The sequence below is a fragment of the Leopardus geoffroyi genome, chromosome B4 (genome assembly GCF_018350155.1).
Source record: "Leopardus geoffroyi isolate Oge1 chromosome B4, O.geoffroyi_Oge1_pat1.0, whole genome shotgun sequence".
Lineage (NCBI taxonomy): Eukaryota > Metazoa > Chordata > Mammalia > Carnivora > Felidae > Leopardus > Leopardus geoffroyi.
Genome location: NC_059341.1, coordinates 37,183,455 through 37,201,204, shown reverse-complemented (window position 1 = coordinate 37,201,204; position 17,750 = coordinate 37,183,455). Strand labels below are relative to the sequence as shown.

The 17,750-nt window shown below is 38.8% G+C and overlaps 1 protein-coding gene across 5 annotated transcripts in view; it reads left to right on the top strand.

The window, feature by feature from the left end:
• CCDC77 (coiled-coil domain containing 77) overlaps window positions 1-16,942 on the top strand; it is a 31,234-nt gene extending 14,292 nt beyond the window's left edge. For all 5 annotated transcript variants that reach the window (XM_045463649.1, XM_045463652.1, XM_045463650.1 and 2 more), the window contains 7 exons: window positions 975-1,050; window positions 8,277-8,368; window positions 9,554-9,702; window positions 12,335-12,554; window positions 14,791-14,916; window positions 15,018-15,170; window positions 15,919-16,942. In XM_045463649.1, the coding sequence (XP_045319605.1) occupies window positions 975-1,050; window positions 8,277-8,368; window positions 9,554-9,702; window positions 12,335-12,554; window positions 14,791-14,916; window positions 15,018-15,170; window positions 15,919-16,065 (963 nt within the window). In that variant the 3' untranslated portion in view covers window positions 16,066-16,942. The remainder of the gene's footprint in view (window positions 1-974; window positions 1,051-8,276; window positions 8,369-9,553; window positions 9,703-12,334; window positions 12,555-14,790; window positions 14,917-15,017; window positions 15,171-15,918) is intronic.
• Window positions 16,943-17,750: the final 808 nt, after the last annotated feature.

The following is a 17,750-nucleotide window of genomic DNA, read 5'->3' as shown; positions in this document are numbered from 1 at the left end:
GCCCAATGTGGGGCTCAAACTCACGAACCCCGAGACCGTGACCTGAGCTGAAGTCAGATGCCTAACCAGCTGAGCCACCCAGGTGCCCCTATTGTTTGGAAATCTAAAGCATAGAGGAGTAGATGTTTTGGGGGGAGATTAGAGAGGAAAGCAGGAGCAGAGTCAGTGTGGGAGCAAGTTGCAATACTCAGGTTTCTTTTTTTTTTTTTTTTTTAATATTTTTTTATTTTTGAGAGAGAAAGAGATACACAGAGCATGAGTGGGGGAAGGGCAGAAAGAGAGGGAGACACAGAATCCCAAGCAGGCTCCAGGCTCTAAGCTGTCAGCACAGAGCCCGACACAGGGCTTGAACTCATGAACTGTGAGATCATGACGTGAGCTGAAGTCGGTCGCTTAACCAACTGAGCCACCCAGGCACCCCTCAGGTTTCTTTTTTAATCTGAAGTTTCTGCTGATAATAAAAGTAATGCATGGTCTTTATTAAAAACAGATAGATTTGAGAAATCGATCATATAAGAGTGGCAGTGTCGCATAATTCTATATCCCAGAGATAAAACTCTTTTTCCATTCATATAGAAATATTTGTGTATGTATAGTATTTCCATTTTTATACTTGTATAAACAGTGCCTCAATGAGCATCTTTATGTGTATCTCCACATACATCCTTTTGTGTTACCGTTATTTTCCTAAAGGCCTTTGTCAAGGATCCCCTCCCCCTTTCTTTCAGCAGATATTACTAGATAACTCTGAAATTTAATTTTTTTAGTTTGTATTACCAGCACTGAGTTTTATCCAATTTGTTACTTTGTCAACTTTGGTATCTCACATACATGACATCCTTATATGATTATGGCAATTTTGACAAATTTGATATATGAATAGTGTTTGACCTACAGAAATAAAGCTAAAAAGTGAAATATGACATCTTATAGGGAGGCTAATTCTATACTTTTTTTTTTTTTTGCCTTTTCAGGTCAGCATTTTCCAAAAGACTATCCAGCCTGTAGGTATATGTGAACAGAATGAATTTTCCTCAGCTTTCAGAGCAGGTACTAGCCACATTATTATAAATTCTCATTGATGCAGAATTCAAAAACATAGTGCACGTGATTAGAAATTTTTTCTACTATGTAGTGATAATGAATTTTCATAGTGATGTCTTTGGTGGTTTCAGATTTCACTGAGCTTTCTTTCCTTTAACCTTCCTTGATGTTTTAATAAAGTAAAATAAAAAATACATAATTAACATGATGATAAATCATAAAACAGACTTGGACAACTGGGATCACAGAATATTAATTCGATTCTAAGCCTCAGTCTCTTCTCTTTCTTTTTTTTAAATGGAAATCTTAGTTTTATATCTTTGCCTCTTTTTAGAAAATTAAGATGTAACTGACATATTACACTTGTTTTAAATGTACAACATAAGGATTCAATATTTGTCTGTGTTACGAAATGATCACCACAGTAAGTCTGGATATCATTCATCACCACACATGGTCATGCATTTGTTTTTCCTGTGATGAGAACTCTTAAGATCTGTTCTCTTAGCATGAGGTTCTTAAATCATTCTAGGAATTTTGTTCAGTGTAATTTTAGTGTTGCTTGTTTTTTTTAATATAATTTATTGTCAAATTGGCTAACATACAGTGTGTGCAGGGTGCTTTTGGTTTTGGGGGTAGATTCCTGTGATTCATCACTTACATACAACACTCAGTGCTCATCCCAACAAGTGCTCTCCTCAATGCCCATCACCCATTTTCCCCTCTACCCCACCTGACCCATCAACCCTCAGTTTGTTCTCTGTATTTAAGAGTCTCTTACAGTTTGTCTCCCTCCCTCTCTGTTTGTAACTATTTTTCCACTTCCCTTCCCCCATGGTCTTCTGTTAAGTTTCTCAAGTTCCACATATGAATGAAAACATAAGATATCTGTTTTTCTCTGACTGACTTATTTCACTTAGCATAATACCCTCCAGTTCCATCTACATTGCTGCAAATGGCAAGGTTTCATTCTTTCTCATTGCCAAGTAGTATTCCATTGTATATATAAATCAAATTTTCTTTATTCATCAGTTGATGGACATTTGGGCTCTTTCCATAATTTGGCTATTGTTGAAAACACTGCTATAAACATTGGGGTATATGTGCCCCTATGAATCAGCACTCCTATATCCTTTGGATGAATTCATAGCAGTGCTATTGCTGGGTCCTAGGGTAGTTCTATTTTTGATTTTTTAAGGAACCTCCACACTTTTCTAGAGCAGGTGTGCCAGTTTGCATTCCCACCAACAGTGCAAGAGGGTTCCCATTTCTCCACATACTCGCCAGCATCTGTTGTTTCCTGAGTTGTTAATTTTAGCCACTCTGACTGGTGTGAGGTGGTATCTCAGTGTGGTTTTGATTTGAATTTCCCTGATGATGAGTGACATTGAGCATCTTTTCATGTGTCTGTTAACCATCTGGATGTCTTCTTTGGAAAAGTGTCTGTTCATGTCTTCTGCCCATTTCTTCACTGGATTATTTGTTTTTCAGGTGTTGAGTTTGGTAAGCTCTTTATAGATTTTGGATACTAACCCTTTATCCGCTATGTCATTTGCAAATATCTTTTCCCATTCTGTCGGTTGCCTTTTAGTTTTGTTGATTGTTTCCTTTGTAGTGCAGAAGCTTTTTATCTTGATGAGGTCCCAATAGTTCATTTTTGCTTTTAATTCCCTTGCCTTTGGAGATGTATCAAGCAAGAAATTGCTGCAACTGAGGTCAAAGAGGTTGTTGCCGGTTTTCTCCTCTAGAGTTTTTATGGTTTTCTGTCTCACATTTAGATCTTTCATCCATTTTGAGTTTATTTTTGTGTATGGTATAAGTGGTCTAGTTGCATGTTGCTGTCCAGTTTTCCCAGCACCATTTGCTAAAGAGACTGTCTTTTTTCCATTGGATGCCCCTTCCTGCTTTGTCAAAGATCAGCTGGCCATACACTTGTGGGTCCAATTCTGGGTTCTCTATTCTATTCCATTGGTCTATGTGTCTGTTTTTGTGCCAATACCACACTGTCTTGATGATTATAGCTTTGTAGTAAAGACTAAAGTCTGGGATTGTGATGCTTCCCGCTTTGGTTTTCTTTTTCAACATTACTTTGGCTATTTGGGGTCTTTTGTGGTTCCATACAAATTTTAGGATTGTTTGTTCTAGCTTTGAGAAGAATGCTGGTGCAATTTTGATTGGGATTGCATTGAAGTGTAGATTGCTTTGTGTAGTATTGACATTTTAACATTTATTCTTCGAATCTTTTACATCTTTGGTTAGGTTTATTCCTAGGTATTTTATGATTCTTGGTGCATTTGTAAGTGGGGTCGATTTCTTGATTTCTCTTTCTATGGCTTCATTATTGGTGTATAGAAATGCAACTGATTCCTGTACATTGATTTTTGTATCCTGTGACTTTGCTAAATTCATGTATCAGTTCTAGCAGCTTTTTGGTGGAGTCTTTCGGGTTTTCATGTAGAGTATCATGTCTGTGAAAAGTGAAATTTTGCCTTCTTCTTTGCCAGTTTTGATGCCTTTTATTTCATTTTGTTGTCTGATTACTGATGCTAGGACTTCTAACACTGTGTTAAACAACAGTGATGAGAGTGGACATCCCTGTTGTGTTCCTGATCTCAGGGGAAAGCTCTGTTTTTCCCCATTGAGGATAATATTAGCTGTAGACTTTTCATATATGGCTTTTATAATATTTCAGTATGTTCCTTCTATCCCAACTTACTTGAGGGTTTTTATTAAGGAACGATGCTGTATTTTGTTTTGCATCTATTGACAGGATCATATGGTTCTTATCCTTTCTTTTATTAATGTGATGTATCACATTGATTGATTTACGAATATTGAACCAGCCCTGCAGCCTAGGAATAAATCCCACTTGATCCTGGTGAAGAATTCTTTTTGTATGCTATGGAATTCGATTTGCTAGTATCTTGTTGAGAATTTTTGCATCCATGTTCATCAGGGATATTGGCCTATAATTCTCCTTTCTTTGTGGGGTCTCTGTGTGGTTTGGGAATCAAGGTAATACTGGCTTCATAGAATGAGTCCAGAAGCTTTCTTTCCATTTCTAATTTTTAGAACAGCTTGAGAAGGATAGGTATTAACTCTGCTTTAAATGCCTGGTAGAATTCCCCTGGGAAGTCTGGTCCAGGACTCTTATTTGTTGGGGATTTTTGATAACTGATTCAATTTCTTCACTAGTTATGGGTCTGTTCAAATTTTCTATTTCTTCCCATTTGAGTTTTAGTAGTGTGTGGGTATCTAGGACTTTGTGCATTTCTTCCAAGTTGTCCAGTTTGTTGGCATATAATTTTTCATAGTATTCTCTGATAATTATTTCTAGTTCTGAGGGGTTGGTTGTGATAAGTCCATTTTCATTCATGGTTTTATCTGTTTGGGTCCTCTCTTTTTGAGGATTCTGGCTAGGGTTTTATCAATTTTGTTTATTTTTTTCAAAAAAAACAGCTCTTAGTTTCATAGATCTACTGTTTTTTTGGATTTTGTATTGTTTATTTCTGTTCTAATCTTTATTATTTCTCTTTTTCTGTCTTGGGGTTTCTTTTCTGTTCTGCTTCTATATCCTTTAGGTGTGCTGTTAGATTTTTGTATTTGGGATTTTTCTTGTTTCTTGAGATAGGCCTGGATTGCAGTGTATTTTCCTCTTAGGACTGCCTTTGATGCATCCCAAAGGGTTTGGATTGTCATGTTTTCATTTTCATTTGTTTCCATATATTTTTTAATTTCTTCTTTAATTGCCTGATTGATCCATTCATTCTTTAGTAAGGTGTCCTTTAACGTCCATGCATTTGGAGGTTTTCCAGACTTTTTCCTATGGTTGATTTGAAGTTTCATAGCATTGTGATCTGAAAATGTGTATGGTATGATCTCAGTTCTTTTATATTTTTTTGAGGGCTGTTTTGTGACCAGTATGTGATCTATCTTGGAGAATGTTCCATGTGCACTCAAGAAGAATGTGTATTCTGCTGCTTTTGGATAAAAAATTCTGAATACATGTGTCAGGTCCATCTGGTCCACTGTATCATTCAGGGCCATTGTTTCTGTATTGATTTTCTGCCTAGATGATGTGTCCATTGTTGTAAGTAGAGTATTAAAGTCCCCTGCAATTACCATGTTCTTATCAGTAAGATTACTTATGTTTGTGATTCATTGTTTTATATATTTGGGTGCTACCAAATTGGGTTCATAAAACTTTATAATTGTTAGCTCTTCTTGATGGATAGACCCCGTAATTATGATATAATGCCCTTCTTCATCTCTTGTTACAGCCTTTAGTTTAAAATCTAGTTTGTCTGATAGAAGTATGGCTACTCCAGCTTTCTTTTGACTTCCAATAGCATGATAGATGGTTCTCCATCCCCTCACTTTCAATCTGAAGGTGTCCTCAGGTCTAAAATGGGTCTCTTGTAGACAGCAAATAGATGGATCTTGTTTTTTTATCCATTCTGATACCTGTATCTTTTGATTGGAGCATTTAGTCCCATTTATATTCAGTGTTATTATTGAAAGATATGGATTTAGTGTCATTGTGTTATTTGTAGGTTTCATGCTTGTGATGTCTCTGGTCCTTTGTAGTCTTTGCAACATTCCCCTCACAGAGTTCCCCTTAGAATCTCTTGCAGGGCTGGTTTAGTAGTGATGAATTCCTTCAGTTTTTGTTTGTCGGGGAAAACCTTTATCTCTCCTTCTATTCTGAATGACAGGCTTGCTGAATAAAGGATTCTTGGCTGCATGCTTTTCCTATTCAGTACATTGAATATTTCCTGCCACTCCCTTCTGGCCTGCCAAGTTTCAGTAGATAGGTCTGCTACTACCCTTATGTGTCTACCCTTGTAGGTTAAGGCCTGTTTGTCCCTAGCTGCTTTCAGAATTCTCTTTATCTTTGTATTTTTCCAATTTCACCATGATATGTCGTGCAGAAGATTGATTCACGTTACATCTGAAGAGAGTTCTCTGTGCCTCCTGTATTTCAATGTCTGTTTCCTTACCCAGATTGCGGAAGTTCTCAGCTATAATTTGTTCAAGTAAACCTTCCATCCCTTTCTCTCTTCTTGTTCTGGAACTCCTGTGATAACAGATATTATTCTGTTTCATTGAATCACAGTTCTCTAATTCCCTCCTCGTGGTCTAGAATTTTTTTATCTTTTTTCTTGGCTAGATCTTTTTCCATCATTTTATCTTCTATTTCACTTATACTCTGCTCTGCCTCTTCAATCCTCGCTGTCACTGCATCTAGTTTATTTTGTACCTCATTTACAGCATTTCTTAATTCATCCTGACTACTTTTTATTTCCTTGGTCTCTGCAGCAGTCGATTCTCTGCTGTCTTTTATGCTTTTTTTCAAGCCCAGCGATTAATCTTATGACTATTATTCTAAATTCTTGATCAGGTATAGTGTTTATATCTGTTTTTATCAACTCTTCAGCTGTCAGAATTTCTTCTGAGGAAAATTCTTCCATTTTGTCATTTAGGCTAGTTTTCTGTCCCTTATGTGTTTTAAAAGCTTTATGTGTCTTGCACCTGGGAGCACTACTATATTTAAGAGGGGTCATATACTGTCCAGGGCCTGGCCCTTCAGGAGGTGTTTTTTGCAGTGTGTTATGTGCTCTCTGTTGTTGTGACTCTGGTTGCTTTATCTCCCTACTCATAGTGATGTTTTGGACCCTCCACCAGGTGTGCTTTGATTTGTCCATTGAAGTAGTCCTGGAAAAAAAAATTTTTTAAAAAAGGGGGTTGGGGGGCAGTGGTGGTGGAAAAGGCCCTGTCCTGTACAAAGAGAGAAATGACAGGGGCAGGGAAAAAGAAAGGAAAAAAAGAAAATTAACTGGGCAGAGAAACTATATGGCTTAATCCAGAGAGAGAAGAAAATAAAGAAGGAGATATAGAACAGGTATAAAGAGAATAGATTAAATATGTCTGCTTAAATAAACTAACAACCAGAATACAGAATAACCGGACTAGAGAAGGGAAGAAATAAGAGGGAGAAAAGGAAGAAAACATATATATATATATATATATACACATATATATGTATATATATATATATATATATATGTGTGTGTATATATATATATATATATGTATATATACACACATATATATATACACACACCTATATATATATGTGTATACATGTGTATGGGTGTAAATACACACACACACACACACACACACACACACACACACACATATGCATATAATAAGAATGATCCAAGAATTAAATCAGAAAATGCAAAAATGCTGGACTGATATCTGATGGTGCCTTGGAACTGGTGGCAGCACTGGTCTGGAGGAGAGGCTGTCTGGTCTGGTTAGTGTCAGTCTTGCTCAGGTAGACACTCAGTTACCAGGTGCAGAGGGGCGTGGTTTGGTGTAGGCGGGTTCCGCCTCCAACCTGGGCCCTCTGTTGGTACCCTGAGGCCCCACCTTGTTGGTAATGGGAAGAAAAATGGTGACATCCCAGTCTCTCCTCCCCAGACCCCCGGTGTCCCAAACCACTCTGTTCAGGCCATCCTCACAGTACTGCACAGTGGGAGTGGGGCTATTTTTTCCCCTTCTCTCTTGCTCCACAGTCTCCCATGCCTGGGCTCATCTGGGGTTCAAACCCAGATGTCTTAAAGGGTCCCGCTCTGGGCACCCCACCCAAGGGCCTCCTCTCAGTGCCACGTGGGTCCGAACGAGGCAGTTTGTCCTGCTCTACTGACTCTGACGCCTCCCTGGTGCTAGGCTGGGATTTAAATCCTGATGCCTTAAAGGGTCCTGCTCTGTGCACCCCCCTTCCTGGGAAGTGCTGCTCCACCCCACCGATAAATGGCCTCTGGCTGGCAGGTGCAGGCAGGGTCCTAGCATTGCTTATTTTTAAAATCTTTAGAAAATTGGGTAATAAATCACAACCAAATGTTTAGACTTAGTTTTCCTTATTCCTTACCTTTTCTGATTAAATAAGATTTTATGAAGAGAATAGATACAACTCCAAAGGAAAATTTAGTGTTTATTCTTTAGAAAGGTGAATATTATTATCCAGAAGACATCCTGGCATAGTTCCTTTAGAGAGATTCCCATTTGAAAAACTATTACTATAGCCATTGGATGTTTTAATTCTTCCCTTTCTTCTCTTACAGGTAAACCCAACCAGACTCCTCTGCAGAGCTAATGTTGATGCTCAAATAGCTAAGAAAAACTAGGTAAGGGTCTTGATTAATTTTTGTTTTCTGTTTTAGATTCTAAAGTAAGCAAAAGAAAACCAGCAATGAGAGAGAAAGAAGAAAGTTCTGAGCAATACCAGGGAGACATACAAACACTTACCCTGCAGGTAAAGAATTTATTTTGGCAGACCAGAACAGTTTCTGTCCACAACTTTAGCTTTGTGTAGCATACCTTTGTTATCATATAAATATCTTCTTACATACATGTTACATCTATTCATCAAGTGATAAAGAAAATATAGGTTGTTCCTAATTTCCAAGGAAATTATTTTATATCTTAAAACCATTATTCTCTTTTGAGCTATTCTAGAAGCGCTATTCTGAACCTTCTATTCCTTCAGCTTATATACAAAGCCTTACCCAACAAAACTATCATACAGTAAGAATTCCCTTTGTGATTGGCCTAGGGGATCTGTGCTGATAGATTGACCTCTGGGGGGGTAAATCGGTTTATTTAAGTGCATGTATTCTACGGGTGCCTGGGTGGCTCAGTTGGTTGAGCGTCTGACATCGGCTCAGGTCATGATCTCATGGCTCATGAGTTCGAGCCCTGCATCAAGCTCTGTGCTGTGACCTTCAGATCTTCTGTCCCTCTCTCCCTCTGTCCCTCGCCCTGCTTGCACTCTCTCACAAAAAATGAATAATTTTTTTTTTAAAGGTACATTGGCCTAGGAAAGTCATGAATCATCCTATTACCATCTGGTAATTGTGTATCATTTGCAACCAGGATTTTTCATCTAGTTGCACTCAAGTTCCTGTCCTTACTGGGGAGGAGTAACAACAGAGCAGTCTGTTGCTTTAAATGACAGTTTCTGCCTTTGGCTAGTATCTCCATTTGGAGTCATGACAGCCAGAATCAGAGAAGGAAATTACATTATACTGATTTTGCCCCACCTTTTAAAGTGAAAAATGAAGAAGAGTCATTCTATTTCTGTGCAACGAGGGGTTCTTAAGAGGAAGACAGTTCTAAAATTCCAAAATAGGAGATAGTGAAAAGATGAGAATCTTAGGGTAGAGGAAACTGTATTTTCTAGCTTTTTGTGTGTGATGTAGATGCTTTGTTTAGTGTGGACAGAGCTTGCTCTTTTGTAGCCTAACCCCATTTATAAGACATTAAATAAAAAGGAGAACACTTAAGATTTTTCTTCTATTTGTTTTGCTGCTGTGCTTTTGTTTGTGGGTTTTTTGTTTGGCTTTTTACACTTTTCTGGAGCAAGGCTGGCTTTTAGAGGTAATAAATAAATGGAAGCAAAGCAGGAGTGGATACGCCACACCCCGTTTGGCCTACCTAGGTGGAAGCGCTGCAGGCTCAGCTGGAGGAACAGACCAGGCTTTCTCGAGAGCAAGTTGAAGGGCTCATAGAGGATAGACGGATTCGCATTGAGGAAATACAAGTGCGTCAACAGAGAAATCAGGACAAAATCAAAGAGCTTACCAAAAGGTGAGTGTTCAAGAAAGCTGTACTTGACAGATTTTTGCATTTTTCTGAGTGGCTTAAAAGTGGACGGTCCTGGGGCGTCTGGGTGGCTCAGTTGGTTAAGTGTCCAACTCTTGTCCTGCCTTGTATGCACAATAGGCACGCAATAAACTTTGAGTACTTGGTGATCCTTATCAAACTGCACCTTACTGCTTCTTTTCTGTGTTAAACATTCTACATTTAAAATTTTTTTTCATGTTACGTTTTTCATCGCTTTTTTTTTTTTTTTTTTTTATTGTCATCTTAAACTTCTCTAGTGCCTCTTCCTCCACTTGAAAGTATGGGGATTAAAATTGGATGTGATACTTAAATTAAGATTTCTGGCCACTGCAGAGTAGGAACTGCCTTCTGGCTCTTGCCGGCTCTGTTTCTTTGAACACAGCAGTATGTTTGCATTTGGCCAGCACTCCTCCACCTTCGTTTTTATTTTTGGTATTTTGGCCTTACACATAGCATTTTCAGTTTTTTTTGTTTTTAAGGGAACAGTGTTTTCATTATTTATTTATTAAAAAAAATTTTTTTTTAACGTTTATTCATTTTAGAGACAGAGAGAGACAGAGCATGAATGGGGGATGGTCAGAGAGAGAGGGAGACACAGAATCTGAAACAGGCTCCAGGCTCTGAGCTGTCAGCACAGAGCCCAATATGGGGCTCGAACTCACGGACCGCAAGATCATGACCTGAGCCGAAGTCGGTCACCCAACCGACTGAGCCACCCAGGCGCCCCTAGGGAACGGTGTTTTTAAATTTTCATAGTAATTTGTAATTTTACAATTGTCTTCTAGAATATTAATAACCATCCTGGTTTAACATCATCTACATATCTGAGCACATGATCAATCCCTTACATTAGATAGATCATCCTAAGAATATTGAATGGCATGAAATCCAAGGCCATAGTGACTGTCTTTTGGGTCTCTTTCAAACCACTTATACATTAACAAGATCCTACTCGCCCACTTTGTAATTGAGAACATAATGTAAGATAGAATAAAATAACTCGTTGAAAGCAAGAGAGATCCTTGTGGTAACTGAATCAATCTCTTTCTTTATACACATACATGTATACCTGAACATATAACATTCATCTGGTGACAGTTATCCTGCTTTGTGCCTGCATTATGCTATTATTTCCCCTTCTCTGCATATCCTATGACTCATGAAAAGAACTGAGTGTGTCTGACATTATTTGGTCAGTGGAAAATTACAGTGATTGCCTCATGGTATTTCATATTCTTTGCAAGCAGTTTGATCATTTGATACAGTATTTTTCTAGGTGTTGATGTTAAACTGATGAACTGCTAACTTCTAGATAGATTTTTTTTTTTGAAGATAGAACATCGTTCATCTATTCCAAAATCTCAGTAGTCGGCGAGAATCTATTCAGTACTTTGTGTCTGTTTAGTAGCTGGTACTGTCCTTGAAAATCTGGTGGTAGCAGTGCAAAAGTAAATGATAAATAAGGTATAAGCTTTCACTCAGGTTAGAAAATACGCACGGTGGGACACCTGGCCGGCTTAGTTGGTGGAGCATGTGGTGCTTGATCTTGGGGTTGTGAGTTTGGGCCCCACATTGGGTATAGAGATTACTTAAAAATAAAATCTTTTGAAAAGAAAAAGAAAAATAGGGCATCTGGGTGGCTCAGTTGGTTAAGCGTCTAACTCTTGATTTCGGCTCAGGTCACAATCTCCTGGTTAGTGAGTTCAAGCTCCATGTCAGGCTCTGCACTGATAGCATGGAACCTGCTTGAGATTCTCTCTCTGTCTCTCTGTCTCTATCTCTGTCTCTGTCTCTCTCAAAATAAACTTTAAGGACACCTGGGTGGCTCAGTTGAGTGTCCGACTTCAGCTCAGGTCATGATCTCACAGTTCTTGAGTTCTAGCCCCACATTGGGCTTGCTACTATCAGTACAGATCCTCTGGCCCCCCCATCTCTCTCTGCCCCTCCTCCACTCATGCTCTCTCCCTTAAAAATAAATAAAGATCTAAAAATAAATAAACTTAGAAAAAAAACGGAAAATATGCCTTTTGATAGTTAAAACAGCATTGTGTATAAGCAAGTGTCAGATTGTAGCACAGGCATAGAGATTTAAACTGACATGAAATTTTGGAGAATAGAGAAACTAAATGGGCTTAAAGTTGCCACGATGCCTCCATGGAGGAAGTTGATCTTGAGAAAAGGATAAGATTTGATACCAGGCAGTTTACGTGTGGAGCACAGCATAAACAAAAGCAAAACTCTTTGACATTTTAGAACTTGTGTTCACCCTCAGTCAGGGAATAGTCCACATTTGTGCAGGCTATGTGCGAATATTTCTATAGGTCTTCTAATTATATAACCTGAAATTTAGGAAAATATCTTATAAAGCCCAGTCTGTTAGCCAGTGAGCAAGGGTAAGTACAGTACACTTTGTCTTATAAAACATGTAAGATTGCCAGTGACCAGGTTAAGTGTGTTTTTAAAAGTGTTAATGATATTTTACAGAATTCATGATTTCACAATTTTTAAAGAACCTATACCTTCCCTTTGTCTGAATAACTATGTGTCATAGGTGCCATGTAAGCTTCTTCATGTCCACATTTGTATTTTCTTTCAGTCTCCATCACACCCAAGAACTTCTCTATGAGAGCACCAAAGACTTTTTGCAACTCAGATTTGAAAACCAAAATAAAGAGAAGTCATGGATGCTTGAAAAGGATCATTTGATGTCAAAGATTAAGCAATACAGCATGCAATGTAAGAAGAAAGAAGATAAAATTAGAAACGTTTGGCCAGTCATTCATGAGAATCATCATCACCAAAATGAATATGTTAAGGTAGTTTTCTTATGTCTTATAGAAATTGTTAATTTTTCTGGAAAAGTTGAAAGAATTCAGAGAATTTCAAAGAACCTGAGAATTGTCATACAAGATTCATTCAGTTCCCAAAGCTGTTATAGCAGCAGCCTCAAGAAATAGGTTTTTTGGGACATCTGAGTGGTTCAGTCAGCTAAGCATCCAACTTTGGTTCAGGTCATGATCTCATGGTTCTCAAGTTTGAACCCCACATTGGAGTCTCTGCTGTCGGCGTGGACCCGCTTGGGATCCTCTATCTCCGTCTCTCTCTGCCCCTCCCTGGTTCGTGCGTGAACTCTCTCTCTCTCAAAAATAAGTAAACATTAAAAAATAATAGTAAAAAGAAATATATTTTTTTTCAGTTTATGTATTTGAGAGAGAGAGAGAGAGAGAACATGAGTGGGGGAGGGGCAGAGAGAGAGGGAGACGGAATCCCAAGCAGGCTCCACACTGTCAGCACAGAGCCCGATGTGATGCTCGGGCCCATGAACCATGAGATGATGACCTGAGCTGAAACCAAGAGTCGGACGCTCAACTGACTGAGCCACCCAGGCACTCCAAGAAATCGTTTTCAAAGAGTAGTGTTATCATTACAGTGTTTGCATATTTAGAAAATTAAACTACTGATTGATTCGTTTATTCATTGAACAAATACTTATAACACTCCTACTACGGGCTAGGCTCTGGAGCTACAACAGTAGATAAGTTAGACCAGGCCTGCCTTCATGGCATTTACATTTTCATGGGTGAGAATGGGGACATCTGGCTGGCTCAGTTGGAAGAGCATGTGGCTCTTGATCTTGGGGTCATGAATTCGAGCCCCACGTGGATGTAGAGACTACTTAAATAGATAAAAAAAACTTTAATGGGTAAGAAGGAAACATTAACAAAGAAAATGATTGGGGCGTCTGGGTGGCTCAGTCAATTAAGCGTCCAACTTCGGCTCAGGTCATGATCTTGTAGTTCGTGAATTTGAGCCCCATGTCATGCTCTGTGCTGACAGCTTGGAGCCTGTGTCTCCCTCTCTCTGTGCCTCTCCCCCTCCCGAGCTCTTGCTCGCTGTCTCTCTCTCAAAATTAAATAAACATTTTTTAAAAATGATAGATTATTAAAAAGTAAGTGGTATTAAGGAATTAAAAAGATTATATGAAGGTTGTATGTAGTTGCTAAAAGTCTACTTTCGTAGGGAAGCACGGGGACCCTCTGTTAATGTCTGATGTTTTTGCTGAGACCTAAAATGGTACAGAGCCTGTTGTACAGACCTAGGGGATGAGCATTTCAAGCAGAGGGAAAAGCAAATTTAAAGTATGTTCAGGGAGGGGCAGCTGGCTGGCTCAGTCGGTAGAGCAAGTTCATGAGCTCGAGCCCCACATTGGGCGTGGACCCTACTTTACAAGAATTTTAATTTAAAAAGAAAAGTATGTTCAGGGAAGAGGGAGAATATCATTGTGGTCATAGAGGAATAAGCAAGAAGGAAGTGGAAAGCAAAGAGGTTGATGGGTTGGGGGGTGGGGGCAGCAGCCAATTGTGGAGGATGCCTTCTAGGGCCTTTACATTCCTGGTGAGAATAATTTAGCTGTAAACATTGTACCTCTTTGAAGGATTGTGTGTAAGGAAGAAACATCTGATTTAGGTTTTTGTAGATCTTCTGGCTGCTTGATGGAACATTATAATATTTGTTGTTGTTTCTATTTAAAGGAAACTTCAGGGGCGCCTGGGTGGCTCTGTCTGATGAGACTCTTGGTTTCAGCTCAGGTCATGATCTCACGGTTCGTGAGATCAAGCCCGCATCAGGCTCTGCATTATTAGTGCCGAGCCTGCTTGGGATTCTCTCTCTCTGCCCCTCTCCTGTTTGTGCTTTCACTCTTTCTCAAAAATAAATAAACTTAAAAAAGAAATTGAAAGTAAAATAAAGAAGAACTTCAGAAATGTGTCCCAAAACATATATTGTAATGTCTTACTTGAGATAGTTCTGAGCTCCATTATCTGATTCTTCTCAGATCCAAGATACTTGTTTTATTTTAAAGAATTTCTACTATGTACACTTCAGAAAAAGGTTGAGAGAGTCCTCTAGAAATAAGAGGCTTTCACATTCTCTCCAAAGTTCCTTGTTGTCTTGTTCCTTAACTCGTTTTAGACTTAGGGAAATCCTTTCTTTCCTTGCCTAAATGCTATTTGAATTACCAAAATTGTAATTTTTTCTCCTTCTGACCTGCAGTCCCTAAGAGATAAGTTAGTACAAGAGAAAAAATTGTCCAACATGTATCAAGAGCAGTGCATTTCCCTGGAAGAAGAACTTGCCCGAATTCGTGAGGAAGAGAGAGTGAGGAGAGAGATCTTCAAGGTACAAAATTCTCTGCCACCTCTGATGGAGTGGGAAGTGCAGATGGTTTGGGGAATGCTTCCCTCATCTTCAAAAATGCCTTGCCCTGTCCCTATATTTAGGATCGCACTAACAAGATGGGGAGGCGCTTACAGGTGATGACAAAACGCTATGAGGCCTTGGAGAATCGGCGTATCTTGGAAGTAGAAGGCTTTAAGACAGATATTAAGATTCTCCGGCAGAGGCTGAAAGACTTGGAGCAAATACTCTATAAGGTAATTGCTAATTCTGAATGACCAAGAGGGAGAAAGGGGGTGCAGGTGAGGAGACGTGGCCGTGAGGCCTCCTCAGAAGAGAAATGTGTAGGCACACCTCACTAAAATCAGTTTAGCGAGTACACACCAGAGGGAAGACTAAGTAGACTGAACTCATTGATTGCATCAGTGTACTTCTGTCTTAGCTAAACTTAGCAGAAAGCTTCATCCTTCCCCGTTCAAGAAGTAGAGTACAAGAACTGTGTCTATTTTACCAGTGGAGAAAGTGAGTAATTGAGTAGTAAAGTAATTTCTCCCTATCAAACACAGCTTTATTTAGAATCCAGGTTGCCTCAGGATCCTTCTTAAGGAGATTTAACCAGTCATCCACATATCTTCAATGATTGCTATGTGCCAAACAAGGTCAATTGTGGAAAAGAAGAGATGCTTTCTTTGATTCTTTGGCAAATTTACCAGTAATGTTCATATCAGTGTCTTTTTTTACTCATTATTTATGATCTCTGTCCCATGGCTTCTTTACTGCTATGTGGGAAAGCCAAGAGTCTCACGCCTTTTCTGCTTTAATTGTACTCTACATTTTCCTTCTTTTAGTTAGTCGTTAAGCAAACTAAGGACTGGATTTCTCTTATGTACTACAAGTCTCACAAAAAGGAGCCAGAGAGCCTAGCCTTTCTGACCGATTTCTTCCCCTGGTGTGTGCTATAATCATTTCTTCTTTTTTTTTTTTTTTTTTTTTTCCAATCTCTAGGCAACACTTAATGCCCAGGCAAACCAGGATCTTGCCATTCTGTGTGAGGTGCGTGACAGCAATAGACGGGCACATAAGCTACAAGGAGAACTGAAGAACCTCAAGTCCAAAGTATTTGGTCTGGAGAATGAACTTAGACTCTGTTGATGTTTACATTTAGAAATGGCCCTCGTCTGGAATAGGTCTGCTTCCTGAAATCTGAGGAAAAGGTCATTTTCTCCCAGAATCTGTACACATAGAGTCGGCTAGGACAGTGATATCCGTCATTATGAAGACCGGGTTAAGAGTTAGGGACCACTAAAGGAGCTCTTCTTGCTAAGTTTTAGCTATAATTTTTGCTCTCCTATTAGCTTTTTTTTTTTTTTTTTTTGGTCTGGATTGTAACCTTTCCCACATTTTTTCTCCCACTTAAAATATAATGACAGTTTTTTGTTTTTTTAAGAAGGCAATGACAATGAAAATTTAGGAAGAAAGTATTTTCTTCACTCAGCTGGGCTGAGTGTCAGTAGTTGGAACACTTTCCCTGAGATCAAGGCATCCTCTGAGGTTGCCCAAGGCAGCAAATCACATTCTGTCAAATGTGAACAGGTAGTAATTCTGCTAATTAACTTTCTTCCCTCATGAGCAGAATTACTTTTTTTGGATACCCAGTCTCAGGAAGTTTCACCAGAGGGCACTAAAGACCTCTTCCTTTCTTTCTCCCTTTATTTCTCTCTTTTTCTTTCTAGAGACTCCATTTTTAAACAAAATGTTCACCTAGGAAAATAAAAGTGCCACTTTGTTAAGAGTGAGTGAAACTTCAGTGATCCTTGTATGAAAGCTCATCATTTCACCAATAACATGTTTTTTTAAAAAATAATGTATATATTGTATATTACACATTAACTATTTTTCAATAAAAATGTAATTGAGGATGTTCTAGTTTTCTATAATTTGTTAAAAACCACATTTATAACTTTGTTAATGACTTTACTTGTTCCAAGTCTCTGCAGTTTTGTACAAGTATTAAAGTTTTGCTCTGAAATTCTATGATTTAATAAGCCTTTTTGTTTTGCCTAGTGCCAAAATAGCAACTGTAATGAAAAAGTAGTTCTTTAAGTGTTAGAACAAAAAGAAGAACCATCCACATATGTAAGTCCCTCTAAAGTCCAAGACTAATCCCTCTGGGAATTTCTGGCTGAACTTGTTAGTTGAAAAAAACCTGATCTGTTATCATAGACATTAAAGAAGGAAGTAGCATCTCCTACTGGCAGTTCAATCACCATTTTCTTAATACAAATATGGAAACCTGAGTTCTTTCCTTTGTCCTGGATGAATCAGAATGAGGCTATACTAAGCTAAGATCAACTGACCAGAGGCTGTCCAGGTACATATGCAATTATTTTGGTCCAGATGCAGAACAATTTGCTTTATAGAGGATGTAGATGGAAAAAGGGATAAAGTTTTAGTGCCACTACCTTTGGTTCTATCACATATAAACGAAGAGATGTTCGTGAAATAGGAGGAGGAGAATGAGAGCCAGTTCGATGGAGGCAGCAAGAGCAGAGGAGTAGATAATCCTAAGGGCTGATTGCCTCATTTTTCACAGAGGGAATAAAATCAAGGCCTTCCACTGAGAGTGAGATGGGGCACGGCTGTTGTGCGGAGCTTGAGAAGAGTGAATGTTTGGAAAGAGGAGAGGGCACTGGCGAGGGGCAAGGGATAGAACCATTAGGAGTAGGTTTTGATGAAGGATTTGGTGAGTTGAATTGGCTGCCAATGAAAAAAAAGTCTAAGATTCCAGCAAATCACTGTCTGCGTCATGTGTCCTAACTTACCAAGTAGGTAAAGGC